Below are 20,709 nucleotides of genomic sequence, written 5' to 3' on the forward strand. Positions count from 1 at the left end.
CCCGGCAGGAAGGGGCTGTGCTGGCGCGTGTCGGGAGGGGCGGGGCGATGTGGAGGTGGGCGTGGTCTCCCCGTGGCCACGCCCCCTCCCCGAAGGGCGGGGCTGCATGGCACGTGCGTTGCTAGGCAACGGGGGGGGCAGGCTCGGGCCTAGTCCTGGCCCCAAAGCCTGCTTACAAGGCGGCTCCCTGCCCATTCTGGGAATAAAAATGCCCTTTTTGCACAATTACCTTGGTTGGAGGGAAGGGATCTGGTGCTGAGATGTGCTTAGCAGGGACCTTGTAAAATGCAGACCACCAGAGCCCTTAAAGCAATTAGGTGGAAATTACCTAATTAAAAAGATAAATAAAAATCACGAATGTGTAAGAAACATCACCGTCTCCAAGAGTTAAAAAGTCAAAAGGAATTTGACTTATAACAGGCCGGCAACTGACAGTCACGTATTGTCTGTGAGGCACCGGGTAGACTGTGAGCCTGGATTACTCATGGGGAAACGGGAGGGTCCTGGTCACCGAGGGAAAAAAAATATATATATATATATATATTATAAATAAATATAAAATATATATATAAATAAATATAAATAAATAAAATATTTATATTTATAAATAAATATAAAATATATATATAAAATTATATATATATATATATATATATATATATATATATAAACCGTGTTATGGAACTGGTAGGCATGCTCCTGCTTGTGGGACGCCTGGCATTGCAATCACAATTGCTTCACTGAGATCCTCGCCTCAGCCCGTGTTACTGCCTACAGAGCGTTTCTCACACCACTGGCACACGCACATCCACTGCCAGCCTCCCAGTCTGTGCCATCGCCACAGGGGCACAGGCCCGGGAGGTCATGGCAGAGACCTCCCTCCGGTGCCCACACGCCTCACACAGTCCCATATCCCATGTCCTCCTCATCACCGGGTACAGGGGCCCCGTCACCTCCCCGGGTGGCTGCTTCCCCTGAGAGACTTCAGTGAAGGACCCTGCAAGGCAGGCACACGCGTACAAGAACACTCGTACTGGCTTCGTGCCTGTGTAACTAATTAAATAATGAACAAGGAGGGAAAATCCTCACACCGCAGGTCCTAATCAGCAGCAGTAGCGAACGGTTACCGGGCATCAGAGACCAATTGCAACCCTGCAGGTTTACTTCAATCCGCTTTGACGCCCTCTGTTTTCTGATGACTGAAGGGGCTGGCAGAGAAGACGTAACGGGGAGACCGAGAAGAGGGGCACGATTAAAACAGGAAATTCAGCCCTTCGCTACGGCCTTTCAAAATGAAGCCAGGACCAATCAGAGCCTAAAAACAGCGAAGTTAATACAGATCAAAACACTTATGGTTCCCAAAGTCTCCTGTGGCATTTCCCGTTACAAGAGAGCGCTGAAACCAGTGGCTTAATAGGCTTTAGAGGGGGGCTGTATACATATGAGGATATTGCAAATGCTTGCAGTTACATTAGAGGATTAAACACAACAGGAGAGGGAGAGAAATAAACCCTCTAGGGGAGTGTAACTAACTGCAAGGCTTAGCAAGAAGATTATGGTTGAATAGTCCGTGTTTTTTCCACTGTCGAATTTCTTCCACTTCCCTGCTTCTCATCGTGGCTGCCTCTCAGCAGCGCGCTGACCCTGCAGCCCCTCGTCCTGGGCATTCCTGTGCCGGTCCCTGTTGGTGGAAACACTGTTCTTGTCCTTAAAACGGAGGGCTCTGTGTGGCAAGGCTCATTAAACACAGGTGAACCCCTCGTGCATAAAGGGCTGGAGACCTGAGCCCTAACCTCGCCTGGGGTCCGGATGCTGCAGCTCTTCCCAGACCGAGCTGTGCAGCAGTGTCCGTGCCCCGGGGTGACATCTCGTCACACAGATTTGCAGCTTTGACATTGTCGGGCTGCTCTGGAGATCACTCTGGCTGCTGTTACGTGCCAGGCACTGCACCGTCTCCAAAGCCTCTCCAGCGTCTCCAAAATGTGAGGCTGAGCCCGGCAACGTGCCTGCGCGCGTGTTCACGGAGCCTGGAGCCTCTTACTCCACCGATCGTCACTTCGGGCCACCGCAGCTGCACCGGCATGGGACAGGTATCCATGGAGACCATTAAAAGGATCATCTCATGATCGTGGTTTGTTCTTTTAGCACGTTGCTTGTTGACATGTGCTCCAGCGTGCACGTTTCACACCAGGGCGAGCCTCCTGCCCGATGCAAAACTGCGGCCGTCGCCGCTCCGCTCGCACCTTGCCTCCTGGGGCTGTGCAAGTTGCTTCTCCCTGCACTGCATTTTCAGTCTCTTCTGGAGAGAATGGCAGAACAAAAAAGACCGGCAGAACAAAAGAGACTCCAGAAGCGGGAGGGGTTTGGCATACGGATGGCACTGAACAAGCTGGTGGGCACCGAGAGAAATAAGAAAACTGAGCTGGGCACAGAGCAGGACCCAGAAAGCAGAGAGGAGGAGCGTGTACCTGCTCTGCCAGGGCTGGAGGAAAGCCTGGGAGGCTGGAGCTGGGCTTCTGCTCCTGGCACAGATTTTGCCAGCTCCTGCTGGAGGCACAAGGCCCCAGAGGCGAGAGCTGCCGGCTTTAGCCAAGGTGCCAAAATGCTGGATCCTTACAGGGAGCTTTTGTCCTGTGTTCCTATTTCCCCTGAAAAACCCAAAGGGCGTGCAGCACATTTTAGTACAGGATTTGGGGCTGACAGCGTGCTCTGAGCTCCACAAGCTTTTGTCCCTGTTGTAGCAACATCTGCTCCAAGGACAACAAAATATCCTCATGCCTGCAATTGCTGTTGAAATGAAAGGTCTTGCACTGCCCTGGCCGGGGAAACCACTGGCTGTCTGCAGCCCTTATGTTTCAATCTGGGGCTTTTTCATCTTAAAGAGGGAGACAGTAAGGCTCCGACTATGTCCCAACCAACCCAAGTTGGGAAAAGCCATCAAACTTTTCTAACTTTATGTCTAAAAAAAAAAATAAAATACAGAAGAAAGGGAGACACCATGGAGCCAAATGGCTACCTTGGGAGACTAAGGTAACAGAGTTTGTGAAGATTGTTCTTTACTGCATGGTTTATCCCTCGGTTATCTTTACTGTAAACACACAGAGAAATGCACTAGAACTTGATTTGAAGCCCTTTCGTCAAAGCATCCTGCACAGCTCCAGTCCTCGTTCCAGCCTGTTCAGTCACACACTCAAATATTCATTGCAGTTAATTGCTTTATTCCAGTTTTGCAGAGTTTGGGTTTTGCCTCCAGGCTGAGGCTGAGTCTTATTCCAACCCAGCAGCTGTCTGCGCCTCTCTTCAAATCCAGCCGGGTATCTGTTTCCATCTTATTGCTGTTTTATTGCTCCTACCACAAAGGGAGCTGTAACTCACTCTGAATGCCATGCGTAAATGAGCACCTTCCTGCACATCCACCCAAGGTGATTTCTTTGAAGGGGTTAAGCTGTAGTTTATAAGCACAATAGAGCAACTTCGAAACACGAAACACGGGGGAAAGTTTTGTGTCGTGAACCCACCCCTTTGCTCAGTAAGCTGCCTGGCAATAAGCAATTTGTTCACTTAGCAAGCTCTAAAATCTACGGCAGGTAAGGGCTCTGAGTGCAAATGGCCTTGCCCACAAGCTCAAAGTACTACGGACATGTGTAATTAATTAAAACCCACAGCCCACTGCTCTGGGGGAAGGCGTGCTCCCCACCACAGCTTCCTCCTCCTCCCGAAGACACTCCAAAAAGAAGACACTCACCTCCAAAACAGCCAGGATGCCCCGAGGCCGGAGGGTTTCCTCTCACTGGAAAGCCCCTGGGGCTATTTGCAGTTCACATCCCTGGGAATTGCTTCCAGGGGCTGGGACCAAACAAGCTCAGGGGGCTGAGACACAACAGGAGGTCAGAAAAGCAGGAGGGTGGGTTTGCAGGCAAGGCCCTGTGGCAGGCAGGCACCCTGACTCCTTCCCATGGCCCCAAATGTTCTGTTCCCATGGCCAGGGGTTGGATTTGCTGAAGCAGTGGCTTCGTGCGGGCACAGGCTGCGGTGCCAGCCACAGCTGCTTGCGGATACCTGGAAGAAATGAGCTTTGTGTGCCCTGTTCTCCGTGGCTGGTGTCTGGAAGAGGTGACGCTCTATTTCACCTCCACGTTGCTGCTCTGTGATACGAGGCACCACTTCTGTTCCAGCCAAAGGATGGACTTCGGAGAAACTTGGGGGCTGCGGCTTTTTTTTTTTATTAAACCTGCACAAATTTCAGTGCCTGGCTTTTCTTCCTAGGCCTCAAAAGCCCAACCAAGCAACGCAAAGAGACATCAGGATCTCCCTGTCCTCAGCCTCCTGACTTTTGGGGAGGGGACGTGCAGGGGACGGCACAGCTGGGGCTCCACGTGCTGGGTCCCACCCGGAGACATCCACGGTGGAGCCCGGAGCCAGGCAGAGCAGCGCCCGGCTGCTCCATCCCACATCTCCGTGGGGGCTGCGAGGAGCTAATGGTTTTTAAGAAACGAGAGGGGTCCCATCAGCCCGGCACCACGCGGCCCCTCCAGAAGCCATTAGGGGCTCCCCAGGGCTGGCCACGCTCTCCTCTTCCCTTCCTTGGGAGAGCGGCCCTCTTTTTTTCCACATTTCTCCTCTCCACTGCTCAGCCCATTAGCCGAGACATTAAATTTTAACATTTTCGTCGCTCTGTGCAGCAGGCTGCTGGTGAGTGGGTGCCTGGGTGGGTGCCAGGGCCCTGGGGGAACGGCAGCGGAGAAGGCACCCGCTGCACCCTGCGGGGTGGAGAGGAGCTCCCGATGCCTGCGGGATGCTGGTGCCCGCACCCAGGCACGGCTGGGACATGCAGGAACTGTCCCTCCACGGTGACAAAGGTGACAAATGTGACTTAGGGCTGAATCGCCCTCCAGGTTTGGTCCTGGGGAGGTTCGCACCGAGGACATCCCCCGGCACTGGTGGCATGCGGAACAGGAGCAGCCTGCCCGCAGCCCAGCCCTCGGTGGCAGGGCCAGGAGCTTTCTGTCCATGAGGCTTTAAAATCCATCGATTTTTGCCATTAGGGTGGGAGTGGCTGGGGCAGATACACTGCAAGCGGAGCGGCGCACTGAATAATTCACGGCCAGAGATGACGAAGCCGATGGCCGGCCTGGGGAAGCCTCCCCATGTCCCCCCGCAGGGACCTGCCCTCTGCTGTCACCCCAGGGGGTGGGACACGGGCCGGGACGAGGCCCTGCTGCTCCGGGACACCGCCACCACGGCCGCCCTGCCTCGCCCCACCGGCACAGCGCTGAGTTTGCCAGGTCTCAGCCGCGGCGCCGCCAAACCCCGCGGCACCAGCGCGGAGCCCGGGCAGGGCCGGCGGCGGCAGCCGAGGAGTTAATCCCCAGCCTCGCCGCATGGCTCTGGAGCTATTAATACCCGCACGCCGCCGGAGCTGCCAGAGCGAGCGGCGGCTCTGCCGGTGAGATCTCCAACTTTCCTCCGCGGCCACGCGGGGCCCGGCCGCCTGCCTGCCACCAAGTCCTGCGCCGGGGACGCAGCGGTGACGGGGCCACGGGCACCGGGGCTGTGCCCGCCGCCTGGGTGCCACATGGGCGCCGGGGTCCAGAGTGGGGTGGCCGCATCCTCTGGCCTCTGAAGTGCCACGAGGGCTCGGCCGGGGCCTCGTCCTGCCCTGCTGGACCCCTCGGACCCCGCACGCAGCCCCTGAGCACTGCTGCGCGATGGGTGCCGGGGTGGCACCGGGCACTGCTGGCTCCACGGCGAGGGTGATGAGGGACACGTCCCAGCCCGGTGCTGCCTCCCCATGCGGTGAGCGGCCGGCCCAGCGGTGTGAGGGGCTCCCTGACACCATGGCCCTGGCCGGGTGAATGTGAGACCCCGCCGGCGGCACTGCTGAGGGCGAGGAAGATGCCAACACTTCTCCGGCGCTGCCCGGCCTGGATTCCCCCTCACCCGGGTGCGTTGGCGCGATGGATTCCTTCTGCTTCGTCTGCTTCCAGAAAGAGGAGCTGCAGCCCCTGCACCTGCACAGGTCAGTGCCACGGGGATGCCGCGGGGGGACACGGCACCGAGGCGGGTTGGGGACAGTGACCAGTGGAAAACCACCTGCAGAGCCTGTGCCAGAGCCTGCCCTGGAGCAGACACGGCTGGAGGGGTCCGGGGCTCGGCTCTGTGCCACGCTGTGCCAGGAGAGGCTGCGTGCCCAGCACGTGAGCACATCCAGCATGTGCTTCCCTGCCAGCAGCTCTCCAAGAGGTGTGTGTGTGTGTGTGTGTCCCTCCCTGGTGCCGTGCCGTGCCATGCTGTGCCCACAGGAGTGGGACTGTCGGCTGGGGTGCACCTCCTGCCGCATCCCAACAGGTCGCAGCAGCTCTGGAGGAGCTGGGGGCTGTGTCCTGCTGCAGGGCTGCCCCGGCAGCATGGGGAGCCCTGGGGGCAGCGGGCTGGCTTGGATTTTGGGGTGGCACTGATGCTGATGTGCCCCCAGGACTCGTCCCCGTGCAGCTGGTGTGGCAGCTCCTGCTCGGCCACCTCCAGCTGTGGGACAGCCGGCTGCCCTACAAACAGGGCACCCTGCCACCATCCTGCCCGTGCCCTCTCCTCTCAGCGGGGCCAGACCCTGCTCCCAGAGACCGCAGGGGGCAGGTGCTGGTCCCCAGGGAGGGCCACGAGCGCCAGCTTGCAAAGGCCTCTCTGCAGCGGCACCAGCACTCGGCTCCCTCCCTCCCCGCTGTTTTCTGGCCCCAAAACCTCTCCCACCCGCGCTGCTGAGCGGCAGCCAAGGCAAACGCGCGGTGCCTGAATTATCCGGGCAGCCGGCAGGGACGCGAGGTGTGAACGCCGGCACACGCCGTGCCCAGCTGCTCCTCTGTGGCACTGGGCCACTGCCGCCTGCTGGCCCATGCCACCGTCCCCGGGGCAAAGCCCCCTCCCTCCACCCCTGGCCGTTCCTCCTGCCGTGGCAGGGGCACCCACCAGGGCCAGGTCTGGGTCCCAGGGGCCAGGCAGGGCTGTGAGCCGAGCTGTGGCTCATCCCCGGTGGGCACGTGGCAGCCCGGGCACTCTGCAAGGTGTCCGTCCTTCCTGCCAGCACGGCGGAAGCTGTAGGATTTATTTTGGTGGGTAAAACACTTTTTTTTTTTTTTTTTTAATTATTTTTGGAGCCTCCATCACCGTGAGTCATGGCCCAGGGGCTGGGGGGACGCGGTGACGCGGGGCACCGGGGCTGGCAGCGGGGCACGAAGCAGCCCCCGAGCACCCCCGGCTCCTGTCCCGCTGCGCCTCCCGCACCCGGAGCCTGGATGGAGCAGGGAGGGGACATCCCCGAGCGGGCTGGGGGACAGGGGACAGGGGACAGCACCGGGCCACCGGGCCACCGAGCCACCGGGCCACCCGCACGCGGTGCTGGCGGCTGCTGCCGGTCCCCTCGCCCTCGCTAGATGGTGCCAGCAGAACGGGCTGCGAGCGGAGGCGGCAGGAGCGCTGAGCCGGGCCGGGCCGTGCCGGGCTGTCCCCATGCCCCTGTCTTGCTCCTGCTGCTGGCTTTGAACTGGCCCTGGCTGTAAATGGGACGGGAAACACTGCCTGCGGCTCTGCACCCAGACCTGGGGGAGCAACACGGCGCCGTGACCCCCTCACACCCCCAGAGAACCCCCCCTTCTGCTTCATTTCGGAAGAAACACCCCCAAAAACAAGCCGTTACGTTTCTTCTCCAAGCAGTAACTCAGTGGCCATCATTACGCTCCAGAGTTAACGCTGCTCCCCAGCTGCCTGCAAGCGGCTCCTGTGGCCTCGTGCACCCCCCGTGTGCCGAGGGAGGCAGCAGCAGAAGGCTGAGCCCCCTGCCCGGCTGGCTTGGGGTCACCGCTGCTCCCCTGCCCCCCAGGAGCAGGGGATGGAGCCTGGGGGGCTGCGGGAGGGGAGGCAGTGCCCCGATGGCCGTCAGCAGTGGCTCAGCCTGTCCCCAGCAGGGCTGCAGCCTGCGCCCTGCGGTGCCCTGGGCTGCGTCTCCTCCCTGACCTTGGGAGCAGCAGCCAGGAATCTGCTCTGGGCACAGGGGAGCATCGCATGGAAGGATCACCGGCTCCCACCGGCCCTGCGTCCCCTTGGGACCCCCCTGCCCCCCCCATGGGTCGGGTACCCCCAGGTGGGCGAGCAGCAGCGGCCACACGCGGTGAGGATGACCCACGAGCAGTGAAGGTCACGGAGCGAGAGGCGGAGCGAAGGCTGGGCAGCTCCCGGCAGGGCACAGCAGGTTTGGGAGCTCGATGGGGGAAAATCTCCAAAAGCAGCCGGGAGGGGAGGCACCTCCCCGGGGGCCGAGCGCATCCCCGGCTGCTCCCGCTGCGGCTCCCGGCGTGCTCCGCTCCGCGGCTGCCTCCCTCCCTGCCTCCATCCCTCCCTGCCTCCATCCCTCCCTGCCTCCCTTTCTCCCTCCCTGCCTTTCTCCCTGCCTCCCTCCCTGCCTGCTCCTCCCCAGCATCCCCGCCATCAGCTCCAGGCAGGTTTCAGCTCCTGGCACCAAGGCGTGACAGCGGCTCCGTGCCCGCCGGCCGTGGCCACCAGCTCTGCCCTCCGGCAGCACCGCTCGCGGCGGCGGCGCCTTCGTTTTGGGCTGAGCTGCTCACGGCTCACGGCTCCGAGAGATGGCGAGGGGATGAGCGACCTCTCCGAGTTTGGAGGGGACGGGGCTTTTAGAACCAGCTCGGGCTTTCTGCTTCTGCAACACTTCTCTCTCGGCTTGCGGGGGGGAGATGCTCCAATCCCAGCCTTTCTCAAGCATTGGGTGCGTTCACAGCTGCTTACCCCAGATCTGGGGATGTGTCCCCGAGCTGGTCGCCCTCTCTGTGGCACGCAGGCAGCTCCGATCCGAACAGCAGCTCCAGCAGGGACCTGCGTGTCCCCAGCTCGTCCTTGGCTCTCCGAACCCTCGTGGTGCTCGTGGCGATGCAGGAAGCCATTCCTGAGGAGCCACAATTTGCCTTTTCCCTTTTCTGGGTCATTTTCCCACTGCCTGCTCTGCCCGAGCTCATCCCCCAGCACAAGCTGGGACGTGTCCCCCGGAGCCGCTGGCGGGAATCCCGGGGGCACTCGGGGCTTTGGCACGGTCTGGGACTGCGCTGGGTGACAAACGTGTTGGACCCGGCTCCCTTCATCTCGCTGATCATAATTAGTTATTAATATTCTCTAAATGCTTTGGAGACCGTGAGCTTTGTGCAAACAGGAGCCGGTGTTATTGTCGTTGCTGTTATTATTCCATCTGTGCGTGACCAACGGCCTGCCACGTGCTGGGGCGCGGTCTGCAGTTGCAAACCCAGCGTCCGATGGGCAGGGGCGACCCAGCCCCACAGAGCCCCACAGAGCCCCACGGTGCCCCACGGAGCCCCACAGAGCCCCACGGAGCCCCACGGCACCCCACGGAGCAGGCACTTTCCCCACAGCTCACTGTAGGACGCACCGTGCGCTCCCCCAAACCCGCTGTGCCCAACGGGGCTGCAAACAGCAGCACCCGCAGCGCTCCCTGTCCCCGCTGCTGGTCCCCCGATGTCACCGGGGCGGGTGCCGTGTCCTGGGTCCGTGGCCACTGTCCCCACGCAGGTTCCCCTGGCGCTGCTCCCCGGCACCGCTCCCCGTATCTGACCTAGAAACAGCCCGCAGCTAGCAGTAGGGCCGGCGGGAGGGATCCAGGGGGCAGCTCCGCACCCGGGGAGCTGCTGCCGCTGGGGTGGCACCGGGAGGGGACACGGGGACAGCCCCGGGGGGCAGCTGGGTGTGGGGGGCGGTCAGGGCGCGGGGCCCGATCGTGCGGTGGCACCGGCGAGGCCCCTTCCACCCGGCGTGTCCCCGAGGTCCCCTCCGTGCCCACCCCAATTTCCCGCAGCGTTGCCCCTTCCGGCCGTTTTCTCCCCCAAAAACGCTTCTCCCACTCTCAGCACCCACCCCGGGGGGGGACACCCGGACCGATGCGGGGAGGGGGGGGGTCCCCATCCCCATCCCCATCCCCATCCCCATCCCCATCCCCATCCCCATCCCCATGCCCACCGTCCCCAACCCGCTGCCCGGCGCCGACGGGACGCGAGCGGGGCTGGGGACAAGGGGACACGCGTGGGTGCCGGGGGGGGGGGGTGGGAGGGGGCGCCCCCACCCGTGCCGCGCTCCCCGCGTGGATCACGGAGGCGGGGCCGGGGGCGGGGCGGCGGCGGCGCTGCCCGGCCGGGGGGGCTCCGGCGGCGAGGAGCTGGGGGGGGGGGCGCCGCTCCCGGCTCCGGTTGCTCGGGATGAGCCCGGCGGAGCGGCCCCGAGCGGGGGGCTGAGGGAGGAGGCTGCCGGTGCCGCCGAGGACGGAGGGGTCCGAGCCCCCCCGGTAAGGCTCCGAGCTGGTCCCGGTGCGGTTCGGGGCCGGCCCCGGTGCGGCGGAGGGGAAGGGAGGAGCGGCGGAGCTCGGCTTTGTGCGGGCGGCGGAGCGGCCCTTTTGTCTGCACGGCGAGATTGGAGGGGAGGGGAAGGGGAAAAAGGATACGGGGGGAGAGGGGGGGGGAAGCGCCATTTCGAGAGGAGCCCGATCAAAGGGATGATTATTGAAAAAAAAAAAAAAAACAAAAATCGGAAAAAAACCGGCGGCCCCCCGCTCCCCCCCGGCTGTGTGTGTGTGTGTGTGTGTGTGTGCATGGGGGGCTCGGGGACAGCCCCCCCGCTCCCAGCCCCTGCCTGGGGTCGCCCCCTCCCCAGCCCCGCACCGAGACCCCCCCCCCAGCGCCCCCCGGTCCCCGCCCGGTCCCCGCCGCCACCTGCGCCGCAGCCCCCGCCCGGTGCGGCCCCAGCCCTGCGGCTGCCGGGGCCGGAGACGGAAGCGGCGTGAGCCCGAGCCGAGAGGAGTTTTGTGGCCGAGAGGGGCTGGGGAGGAGTGGGGAGGGCGCTGGGGGGTCGGGGAGGGTCCGGGGGGGCTCCGTCCTCGCCGCCCGGCGACACGCGGGGACGGCTCGAGGACACGAGGGGCGATCCGGGAGGCTGGGGGCGATGCGGCGGCGCCGTGCCCAGAGCGGGGCTGGGGGCAGCGACCCCACAGAGGAGCGGGGACGGCAGCGAGCGGTGGGCAAGGTGGGCAAGGGCACCGGGGGCAGCCCCGAGCCCTCACAGCATCCCCCTGGCAGCGGTGGGCGAGGGGAGCGCACCCCCACTGCCACCCACCCTGGGGCTGGCGAGCGTCGGGTACCCGGTGCCGTGTGCCGGGAGGCGAAGCCTCGACCCGTGGTGCTGAGCCCGCCAACCGGCGGCATCCCGGCTCGCTGCGGCTCCAGTGGCCTCGCTCTGCCCTTCCCCAAAGGGCTGGGACATTTCGGGGCATAGCTGAAGGATTTGGTGACCACACCTTGGCAACTTGTCCCTAGCGGTGGCAGCTGGGGCGCTGGGGTGAGCGGGCCACGGGCGGCACCGGCTTGTGAGGGTCCAGTGTGGGGACACAGCCCCTCCGTGGGGACACAACCCCTCTGGAGTGGCCGTGGTGCTGGTTTTGGCACCGAGGTGGCAGGGACGCTGCCCCAAGGGTGGGAAGGGACGAGGCCGTGGCTGGCCCAGCCCCGCGGGGACCAGGCAGGTGCCGCTCGCGGCGTTTGTCTTTGCCGATCCCGAAGGCGCGGTGCTGCCGGCACTGGTGGAAGAGTTTCGGGAGGGAGATGCTGACAGGCTGATGAAACCAATCAAACAATGAAGTAATCATAAATCCCCGGTGCCAGCGGCAAGTCTGGGAGAAGGCGGGAGGAGCCGGAGGCAGAAGGAGCTGAGGTCCTAACAAAGCAATCCCCTTCAGCAGGAAAAATCCTGGGAAGGCAGCGCGCTGAAAGGCAGCCAAGGTCCTGTCGTCGGGCCGCGCTGTACGGAAGCGGTGCTGTGTCAAGTGCCGAGCTGGGGGCAAGGGCAGGGAAAATCCTCCCAGAAGCTCCAGGAGAGCAGCGTGGGGCGCACCGAGGCTCCTCGGGGCGCTGCCGGTCCCTCAGGAGGGCCGCGGGTGCCGTTGGACAGAGCGGGGCTGCTGGCGATGTGCTCTCCCCAAAATTTCTCGAGGCCGCCTGTGCAACCTGGGTTGTCGGGACCAAGGGCTGGAGAAGCTCGTCACGGGCTGGGGTGGGAGATGGCTCCTGCTGCTGGGGTGCTGGTGGGTGAAGCGGGGCCTGCCCCTGCCCTGTAGCTGAGAGGTCTCCACCAGGAGGAGGAGGGCAGCCCCCATGTGCCGCGATCGCGCACTCTGCGGGGCGCTCACCGGCTCTGCTGAAGCCGATCCCTGTTTCAGGGCTGCTGCCGGGCACTGCCCCGGCCTGGGAGTGGAGGTGTGAGGAAATCCGGCCGGCTGGGGACGCGGTGCCACCGTGCAGAGAAGTGTCACGGACCCAGGAACTGGGATGGCACCATTGCTTCGGTGGAGATCAGGGCAGCGTGGCACTGGCTGAGGCGTATGGCATGTGGCATCCAGCACCTCCCAGGGCTTTCCAGAGCGCTTCAGGTCACCGCTGCGAGGGGTCAGGTCTCGCTCCGTGAGAAACGAGAGGCCAAGGAGCTGTTGCCCCGTCCATTGCCCTCTGGGTGCTGGTTGCTCCTCCCGGGTTGCGGGATGCTGGGCAGCTCCCAAAGTGCTGCAGCGTTGGGCAGCCCCGCTGTGGGTCCCGGCGAAGGCGCCCTCTCCCCGTGCACACTTAAGGCCATGGCATCACTTGTGTGTGTGCTGGTGTCGGGCGGCCACCCCCAGCTGCTGCCTGCTGCCTTTAGGGCCAGCTTTTGGGGTTTCAGAAACCCCAAAACGGCAGCGATTCCCCCCGTTCCCTGCGCAGGAAAAAGGAGGGACTGGAGCGGGGTCAGTAGCTGGGACATGGATGTTTTCCCCCTGTGCTCACGGCCTTCTGGCTGCACCCACGTGGGTCTTGCCCTGCAACACCACCAACCCTGGCAAAAAAACACCCCGAGCGTCCCATCCCCTGCACAATGCCCTCCCGTGGAGACGTTGGCCTCGTTAGGCCAAGGTGCCCTTGCCGATGTCCCCGGATGCCGGTGTCCTGGTGCCCAGGGGAAACGCAGCTAATAACGCTGCTCTGCCTGGCGCCCGTCCCCACGGCCCCGACGAGCCGCGAGGAGCTGACATGTTCCCGTAATGGGGTCAGATGAGAACGGAGCCGAGAGGCGGCGGAGGCTGGAAATGGAGCGGCACGCTGAGAGCCTGCGGCTCGGCCCCGGCTGCTGCCGGCCGCGGCGTGGGCATCGCCAGGGCGGTGAGGGACGCGGGGACAGCCCTGGTGGGGCTGCGCCGGGCACAGGTGAGCTCTGCTGTCCCCTTCTTGCTCCTCGCCGCTGGTAGAGCCCCGGTTTTCTCAGCTTGCCCTCGGCGCCTGGGGCTGAGCTGCAGGGCGAGCATCCAGAGGTGCTGCGCGGATCGGCCCCGAGTGTCCTGCGGTGACTCCTCCAGCAAAGTCGCGGTGCGGCACGCGGCGGGTTGGCTGCCAGCTCAGCCCGTAGCATCCTTCCCCCCAAAATGGGCTCAGGAAGGGCTCCTGGTGCTTGAACGGGTGCAGAGCAGCGTGCAGAGCTCCTCACGGGATGCGGGCCAGGATGGGATACCTCATCCCACCCCGGGGCTGTGTCACAGCCCTGGTCCCCCCATCCCCACACCTGGATGGGGAGCGAGGGCCGGTGCCTGCTTGGTGCCAGGGGACCCCGCTCACCGTGGGAGCAGAACCGGGACACGTGGGGCCGATGCTGGCCCCTGGCGCATTGTGTGGCCGCGGGAAGTCGCTTCCTTGCTTTGTGCCTCAGTTTCCTCCGGCTGGGACGCGGGGACGCCTGCCCGCTGCTGGGCGCTTTGCGTTCCTTGCTAAAAGGGAAATCTGTGTCCTGCAGAGCCCCGAGCCCTGCCCCGTGGGCTTCTTCCCAAACCCCCAGCACCAAACCCTGCTCCTCCGTTTAAAGCCGGGCTGGTTTTCTGACCTGTCCCCCTCCGATGTGGCCGGAGGGATTTTTTTATCCCTTCCCCTCTCCATTTCCAAGCAGCCACCGCTCCGGCAGCCGCCTCTCCCTGCCCCTGCTCCTCTCAATGAGCTCTTAATGAGTTGCCAATTACTTATTGGCAGAGCCGATGCGCCCAGGGCTCGGCACTCGGCCGAGTGGCTCGTGCAGCATCGCGCCTGCAGCGGGTGGCACCGGGGCCTTGGCGGGCGATGGGGACCGGGTGCTGGGGACCACGGAGCAGGGGAGGCTCGGGGAGAGGAGAGAGAGGAGAGAGGAGAGAGGAGAGACAGCTGCCGCCGGGAGACGAGCGCCTGCCTATAAATACATGCCATGGAGCGAGGAAGCAGTGGGTGGATTATCCTCCTCGCTCAATGAGATAAATGGTTCTCAAGCTTAAACACAGAACAATTTTAGTCTGAATAGTAGGAGAAACGGTTCAGGACACGCAGATGACGGCGCAAGCTGCCTGCAGCGGGCAGTGGGGACCGGTGGCACCCGGCGGTGGCTTTGCTGCCCCTTGGGTGTCACCCCTGGGCTCGTGCCGTGGTGGTGGCTGCTCGGGCACGGCGGGATGCCGGCGTTCCCCTCGTGGGGCAGAGCTCCTTCCCCAGCAGCTCCCCAAAATTCAGGTGGGGACGGGTGTCCCGCAGTCCTCGTGACTGTGCAGAGCCAGATGGAAGCGTCCTCGTCCCTGTCCCCGCTGCTGCCTTTGCTGTTTACATAGGAACCAGCATGTTTTCAAAGCATTTCAATTTTTAATGAAAACTTCTGTGTTTCCTTTTTTTTTTTTTTTTTTTTTTTTTTTTTTCTGGGCGTGTTGGTGTTTTGGCCGCCGCCGCTGCTGGATTTTCCTGGGAATGGCAGTGGCTCCGTGCTCCCATCCAACCTGCTGGCACTTCGGGGAGGACAGCGGCCGAGCTGGGGGCGTTGCGAGCAGCAGCCCCATCCCCAGGGACTCCCCCTCCTCGGGGACACGTCCATCCCTGGGGACACCCATTTCTGAGGGCCACGTCTCTGTGGCAGGTCAGGAGGGAGCTTTCTGCAGCACGGCCTCAAAAACCCATCAGGCAGGAGGTTAGAAAAAGCCCAGATTAAGGAAAAGCAAGCAGTCCTTGACTTGGAGAGCTGCTCAGCAGCAGGCAGTCCTTCATCTCATATCCCACAGGCATGTTTTTTTTAATAAAAAAAACAACTTTGCCGACTTGAATAATAGTATTTCAACACAGGTTAATTAACAGACATTGACAAGCTGGACTGTAAATTCAAGTGCAGCCATCATTCTTCTTGTAGGGTATTGCGAGCTGTTTTTAGTCCTGCTGCATCCATTTAGCTTCTGCACTAACCCACCTCCACCTCCAGCAACCAGACACTGAGATGGTGCTCCTCTTCCACAAGGCCAATAAAGCACTATGGAGATGAGCTGCTTTGGAGATCTTATGAGTCAAGCCGTTACATTTTTGGAACATCATGATGTTTAAGTTCCTTTTCTATTTTTTGCCCAACTTCCCAGGAAAGAAAAAAAAAAAGAAAAACTGGGATGAGAGGCAGCACGGCCGTAGTTTAAAGAAACAAGGGCGAGTTTGGAGATCGGGTTCAGCCTCAGCAGACAAGCAGGTCCCCGTGCATCGGGCAGGGCAGGGCCAGGACCGTCCCCGTGCGTCTCCGCTCCCCTCTCCTCCCAGGTTTGCTCCTTGATGCCCTTCATCCACCTCCTCTCCGCCAGCTCCGTTGCTCCCCCTCAGTCTCCGTGGGGCCATGGCACAAGGCTCAGCCCCGGTCCTGGGACCCAGGGATGCCGCTTGTCCCGGAGGCACTGGAATTAATTTTGAGTGTTTTTTTTTTTTTTCTTTCTTTTTTTTTTTTGCCGCATTAAAAATCTAAATATATACCCGCGCCCGCTCAGCTGCTATCCCATGATTTTTGTCAATCTGCTACAAAACAAACGCAGCCGGCTCCATCCGCCCAGGTCCCCTCTCTGCGGCCATCCCGGGGGTTCCCAGTGTCCGTGGGCCGGGGCGAGCCGGGCGCTGTGCCGGGCCGGTCGGGGAGCGGCGCCGGGTTCGTGGTTTTGGGGACGAAGGAGGGCAGCGCTCGCTGAAGATGCTCAGAGGGTGGTTTGGCTGCGGCGTGGTGGTGAGTGGGAGCTCAGCTCCTGGTGCGCCGTGCGGAGGCTGTGCTGGTTGCGGGGGCTTTTTGGGGTCCTGGGGCATCTCCCTGGGTGTGCTGGGCTCTCGAGGGATGCTCTGTGCGGGCAGAGCGGGGTTAGGGGACGGGGCTGGCTCCCGTCGTCCTCGCGGGCCAAAGCCGTGACGCGCCTCTGCCTTGCAGCACAGCCATGAGTGCCGGGTCGATTGAGCAGGAGCCGTCGCGCAAGCTGGCCTGCTGCGGGGTGCCGCTCATCACCGAAGACATGCAGTCCCTGGCCATCCGCACCCTCTCGGGCACCGACATCAACAAGCACTACGACCTCATCCGCGAGCTCGGCAAGGGCACCTACGGCAAGGTGGACCTGGTGTCCCACAAAAGCACAGGTGAGGGGAGCGGGGTGGGCAGCGAGCAGGGGGGAGCCCCCGTGCGTGGCCGAGCTCGGGAATGTGGCCGCTGGGCACGCAGCGCTGCTGCCGGCCATGCCCCGTGCTCAGCCAGCCCTCTGCCCGCTGCAGGCACCAAGATGGCCCTGAAGTTTGTCAACAAGAGCAAGACGAAGCTGAAGAACTTCCTGCGGGAGTTCAGCATCACCAACACGCTCTCCTCCAGCCCCTTCATCATCAAGGTTTTTGATGTGGTCTTCGAGACTGAGGACTGCTACGTCTTTGCTCAGGAGTACGCCCCGGGCGGGGACCTCTTCGACATCATCCCCCCGCAGGTGGGAGCCGCAGCGGGGTGCTGGGGTGGGAGGCGCGAGGGCTCAGTGTCCTCAGGATGCTGGGCAAAGCCACCGACCCGACTCGCACTTCACGAGGGTGCAAGGTGGGGCTCCCGGTGCCTGTGGAGCTGTTTGGAGCCTGACATGTGGGGACCAGGCACATCCACCTGGGGCAGTCCCGCTGGCAGCGGTGCCAACACCGAAGTACTGCAGCACCTAAAAGCAGGGGCCCTTCGCCCATCCCCTGGGTGTCCTGGGACTCAGAAACTTTCCCCTGGGTGTGCTGGGACCCATCACCAGACCCATTGCCCATCCCCTGGGTGGCCTGGGTCCCATAAATAGTGGCCTGGGAACCCCACTGGCTTGGTCCTGCTTTGGGCATCCCTGGAGCAGAAGGGGTGGGGGAGAGGAGGAAGGGTGGAGAAAGGGAAGCAAAAAGTGGAGAAGCCCCGTGGAGCAAGATGGGAGACACCTAGAGTAAAACCCCGGTGCACAGCAAACGGAGCAGCAGCTGGCACCGGGGGTCCGCGGGCGGGCCGGGTGGGGTGGCAGGGGATGACCGTGTCCCGCACCCGCAGGTGGGGCTCCCCGAGGACATGGTGAAGCGCTGCGTGCAGCAGCTGGGCCTGGCGCTGGACTACATGCACAGCAAGAGCCTGGTGCACCGGGACATCAAGCCGGAGAACGTGCTGCTCTTCGACCGCGACTGCCGCCGCGTCAAACTGGCCGACTTCGGCATGACCCGCAAGGTGGGCTGCCGGGTCAAGCGCATCAGCGGCACCATCCCCTACACGGCGCCCGAGGTGTGCCAAGCCGGCCGGGCCGAGGGCTTCGCCGTGGACACCAGCATCGACGTCTGGGCCTTCGGGGTGCTCATCTTCTGCGTCCTCACCGGCAACTTCCCCTGGGAGGCGGCGGCTGCCTCCGACACCTTCTTCGAGGAGTTCGTGCGGTGGCAGAAGGGGCGGCTGGCGGGGCTGCCCTCGCAGTGGCGGCGCTTCACGGACAGCGCGCTGCGCATGTTCCAGCGCCTGCTGGCCCTCGACCCGGAGAAGCGCTGCCCCGTCAAGGAGGTCTTCTACTTCATCAAGTACGACCTGATGGCCGAGGTGCGCCGCCGGCCCTCCTACCGCTCCCGCAAGCACGCCGGGGACAAGCTGCCGGCCGGGGCGCACCGCCACGAGGCGGCCGGCTCCTGCACGCCCGCGCCGCTCAAGAGGACCATCCTGACCGACGGCAGCGGGCCCCGGCTCGCCGGCCCCGAGCCGAGCGCGGCCTCGCCCGGGCCGGCCAGCAGGACAGACGGCCGGCAGGACAAAGGCAAAGGGCAGATGGTCCTGGCCACAGCAATAGAGATCTGCGTCTGAGGGCACCGGGGCGGCGCGCGGCTCCTTTCCCAGCGGCTCCAGCCCGGGGACAGGATGGGCAAGGGGCTGCTGGCGGTGGCGGCAGCAGGACCGGGAGCCGTTCCTCCCGAAGCAAAAAAAAAAAAAAAAAACAAAACACAAAAACGAAACCAACAACAGAAAGAAAAATCAAGAGGAAAAGGACAAAACTGGTTGCGCTCGGTAGCGCCGAGGATGCTGGCCCCGCTGTCCCGCCCGCGTGGCAGGAGCTGGGGAGGACGCCGGTGCCACCGTCCCCTGCCCAGCAGCTGCGCCGCCCCCTCCAGGACCCCCCTGCAGTGGCATGGGGAGGGGTCCCCCAATAATAATAATAATAATTATGAGACGGGGGGGCTGCGCTGGGACCCCCGCCATGCCCAGCCCCAGGAAGGCCGATGACCCCACGCCATGGAGGAGGCCTTCGGGGCGGCGAGCTGACCCCTGGCACCGGTCCCTGCCCCGCTGGGGGGACCGGGAGGGGGCGCGGAGGGCGGCGATGGAGGAGGCCCCCCCCCCGCTGGCTCCATGCCGCGGGAGGTGCTGCGCAGCCGCCGCCGTGCGCCGGCAGCCATTGATGTAGCAAGTGTCACTGTGTGTCACCCTGTCCTCCCTGCCCCGGCGCGGGGCGGCGATGGCCGGAGGGACCCTGCTGGGGCTGGGGAGCTGCGGCTGGGGGGGGGTTTGGGCTCAGGGGGGGTGGGCAAAGGGCCAGGATCCGTGATGCTCCAGGGGGGCTTTGCAGCCTTTTCCTACCCAGGGATTAGGAATGCGGTGGCACAGCTCCGGGGCTGGCCTGGTGGCTCCTGCATGGCCAGGAGGGAGCTGGGGGGGGGGAACGACAACAGACACACACCTTTGAGCCACCTCCCCAGGGTCCTCCATAGGGTCCCCGTCACCCCTCCTCGCTGCCACCCTGTCCCCAGCACCCCGGGGTCTGCCCGCGGTGAGGCAGGGCGGGGGCAGGAGCCACGGTGGCCCCTTCACGCTGAGGACACGGGGGCAGATGCCCCCCCCCCCCAAACCCTGGCAGGGCTTCGCTGATGCTGCTGCAGGACCCATGGGCACGGGGTGGGGGGGGCACCCTGAGGGGCCCCCGGCACCCCCATCCCCTCCGGACCCCGAACTACCGCACAAAGGGCTATCACGCTACCCCGAAGCAGCAGCAGTTTACACAGCAGCCGCCAGGCAGGCGGGGGTCCCGCCGTGTCCCCCCGTGACCCACCGCAGCCTGCCACCGGTGCCGCTGCCCCCTCGTCCCCGTCCCCGTCCCCGTCCCCCCCCCCCAGCCCTGCCTGCCTGCAGGGGCCCAGGTCCGGTTTTAGAAGTAGCATCGCACAGATTTAGAGATGTTAGGCGCGGTTTTTTTCTCCTTTTTGCCTTAGGTCCCTCGATGTCCTCGATCTTTCGTGCAATAATGTAGGTAAGGAACCCAGGGCTCCCCGGGGCGTCCCTCGCGGGGCGGGCACCGTGGTCGCCACCTCGGGCGGTTTGTCAGGTTTTTATTTCGACTTCCCTCGGCTGTCGGGTTTCGGACCTTCTTCCCGTAGGAGAGGCTGTAGTGTCACAGACGTTACCTCAGTTTGTCACTGTTGAAAAAGGAAAAAAAAAAAAAACAACTAAAAACATAAAAAATGACAAAATATATAGTTATAAAAGCAAAAAAAAAAAAAACAAACATTCTGAATGGCAGTGAAGACTTTCTTTTTTTAAAATAAAGCCAAAGGGATGGCAGGGACCGTGGTCCCCCCGGGGTGGGGCTGGGAGCGGGGACGGGGGCAGGTGCCAAGCGGGCACGGCCGCCTCGCACCCAAACGTATTCCAGCCACGTCGGCAGGCTAATTTCAATTTCCTGGTAATTATGCAAATGAATGTGGATTTAATTAAGGGCAGATTTCATTAAAGTCTTCTTGGGGAAATGAGAACAGGGTGGGGGAGAGCGAGGAGGAGGAGGAGGTGGCGGAGAAGGGGAGACGAAGGCAGCGCCCCCCCGAAAGGCGAAGGGCTGCGGGGACACCGAGGGGACGCGCAGGCACCCGGCCCCTCGGGAGCAGGGCTGGCACCTGGAGGGGCTGGGGGTGCAGGGGACAGGCTGGTGGCACAGTGCCCACACTGGGGACACGGGGAGCAGGCAGTGAGCCCTGCACATCTGCTGGCTCCGGCAGCGAAGGCTTTCATCTCCTGCTTCCAGCCTGCTTCGCATCAGGGCAGGGACTTGGCCACGTGATTTATTCTTTTTTTTTTTTTCTTTGTTTTTTTTTTTTTCTCCAGCTAAAAATACAGATTTGGCCACACCAAAAGGTCTAGGAAATCAATGTCATTGTCACCGGGCTGTGGCTGAAAGGGCCCTCCCCTCCTTGTCACAGACAGAAAAGGCAAAGCCGCGGTCTGATGGCCCCGCAGTGGCCCACTCGGGTTCTGTTCGGCTGAGCTGTTCGCTTAATTCCAAGCCAGGTGGATAATTTTAGCCCAGCACTGTGAGGA

At 62.8% G+C, this 20,709-nt stretch overlaps 2 protein-coding genes across 5 annotated transcripts in view; one reads left to right on the plus strand and one right to left on the minus strand.

Moving 5' to 3' along the window:
• The first annotated feature begins 5,371 nt into the window (after nt 1–5,371).
• On the plus strand, nt 5,372–18,359 carry SBK1 (SH3 domain binding kinase 1). Of its 4 annotated transcripts, none has more exons than XM_082772109.1 (4): nt 5,372–6,019; nt 16,311–16,508; nt 16,641–16,843; nt 17,422–18,359. In XM_082772109.1, exons 1-4 carry the CDS (start codon nt 5,896–5,898, stop codon nt 18,208–18,210), a joined length of 1,314 nt encoding a protein of 437 aa, XP_082628235.1. In that variant the 5' UTR covers nt 5,372–5,895; the 3' UTR covers nt 18,211–18,359. The 4 variants fall into 4 exon arrangements, with proteins under 4 accessions (XP_082628235.1, XP_082628236.1, XP_082628237.1 ...); XM_082772110.1 differs by having other exon boundaries at nt 5,380–6,019; nt 16,306–16,508; XM_082772111.1 differs by lacking the exon at nt 5,372–6,019 and adding an exon at nt 10,274–10,351 and having other exon boundaries at nt 16,306–16,508.
• Nucleotides 18,360–18,924: 565 nt separating this feature from the next.
• Nucleotides 18,925–20,709, minus strand: part of DNAAF8 (dynein axonemal assembly factor 8) — a gene marked incomplete at its 5' end in the record, with an annotated part of 102,615 nt that continues 100,830 nt past the window's right edge. Inside the window, one exon of the mRNA XM_082772108.1 lies at nt 18,925–19,814. The remainder of the gene's footprint in view (nt 19,815–20,709) is intronic.

Source organism: Aythya marila, assembly GCF_965140915.1.
Source record: "Aythya marila genome assembly, chromosome: 15".
NCBI classification, from domain to species: Eukaryota; Metazoa; Chordata; class Aves; order Anseriformes; family Anatidae; genus Aythya; species Aythya marila.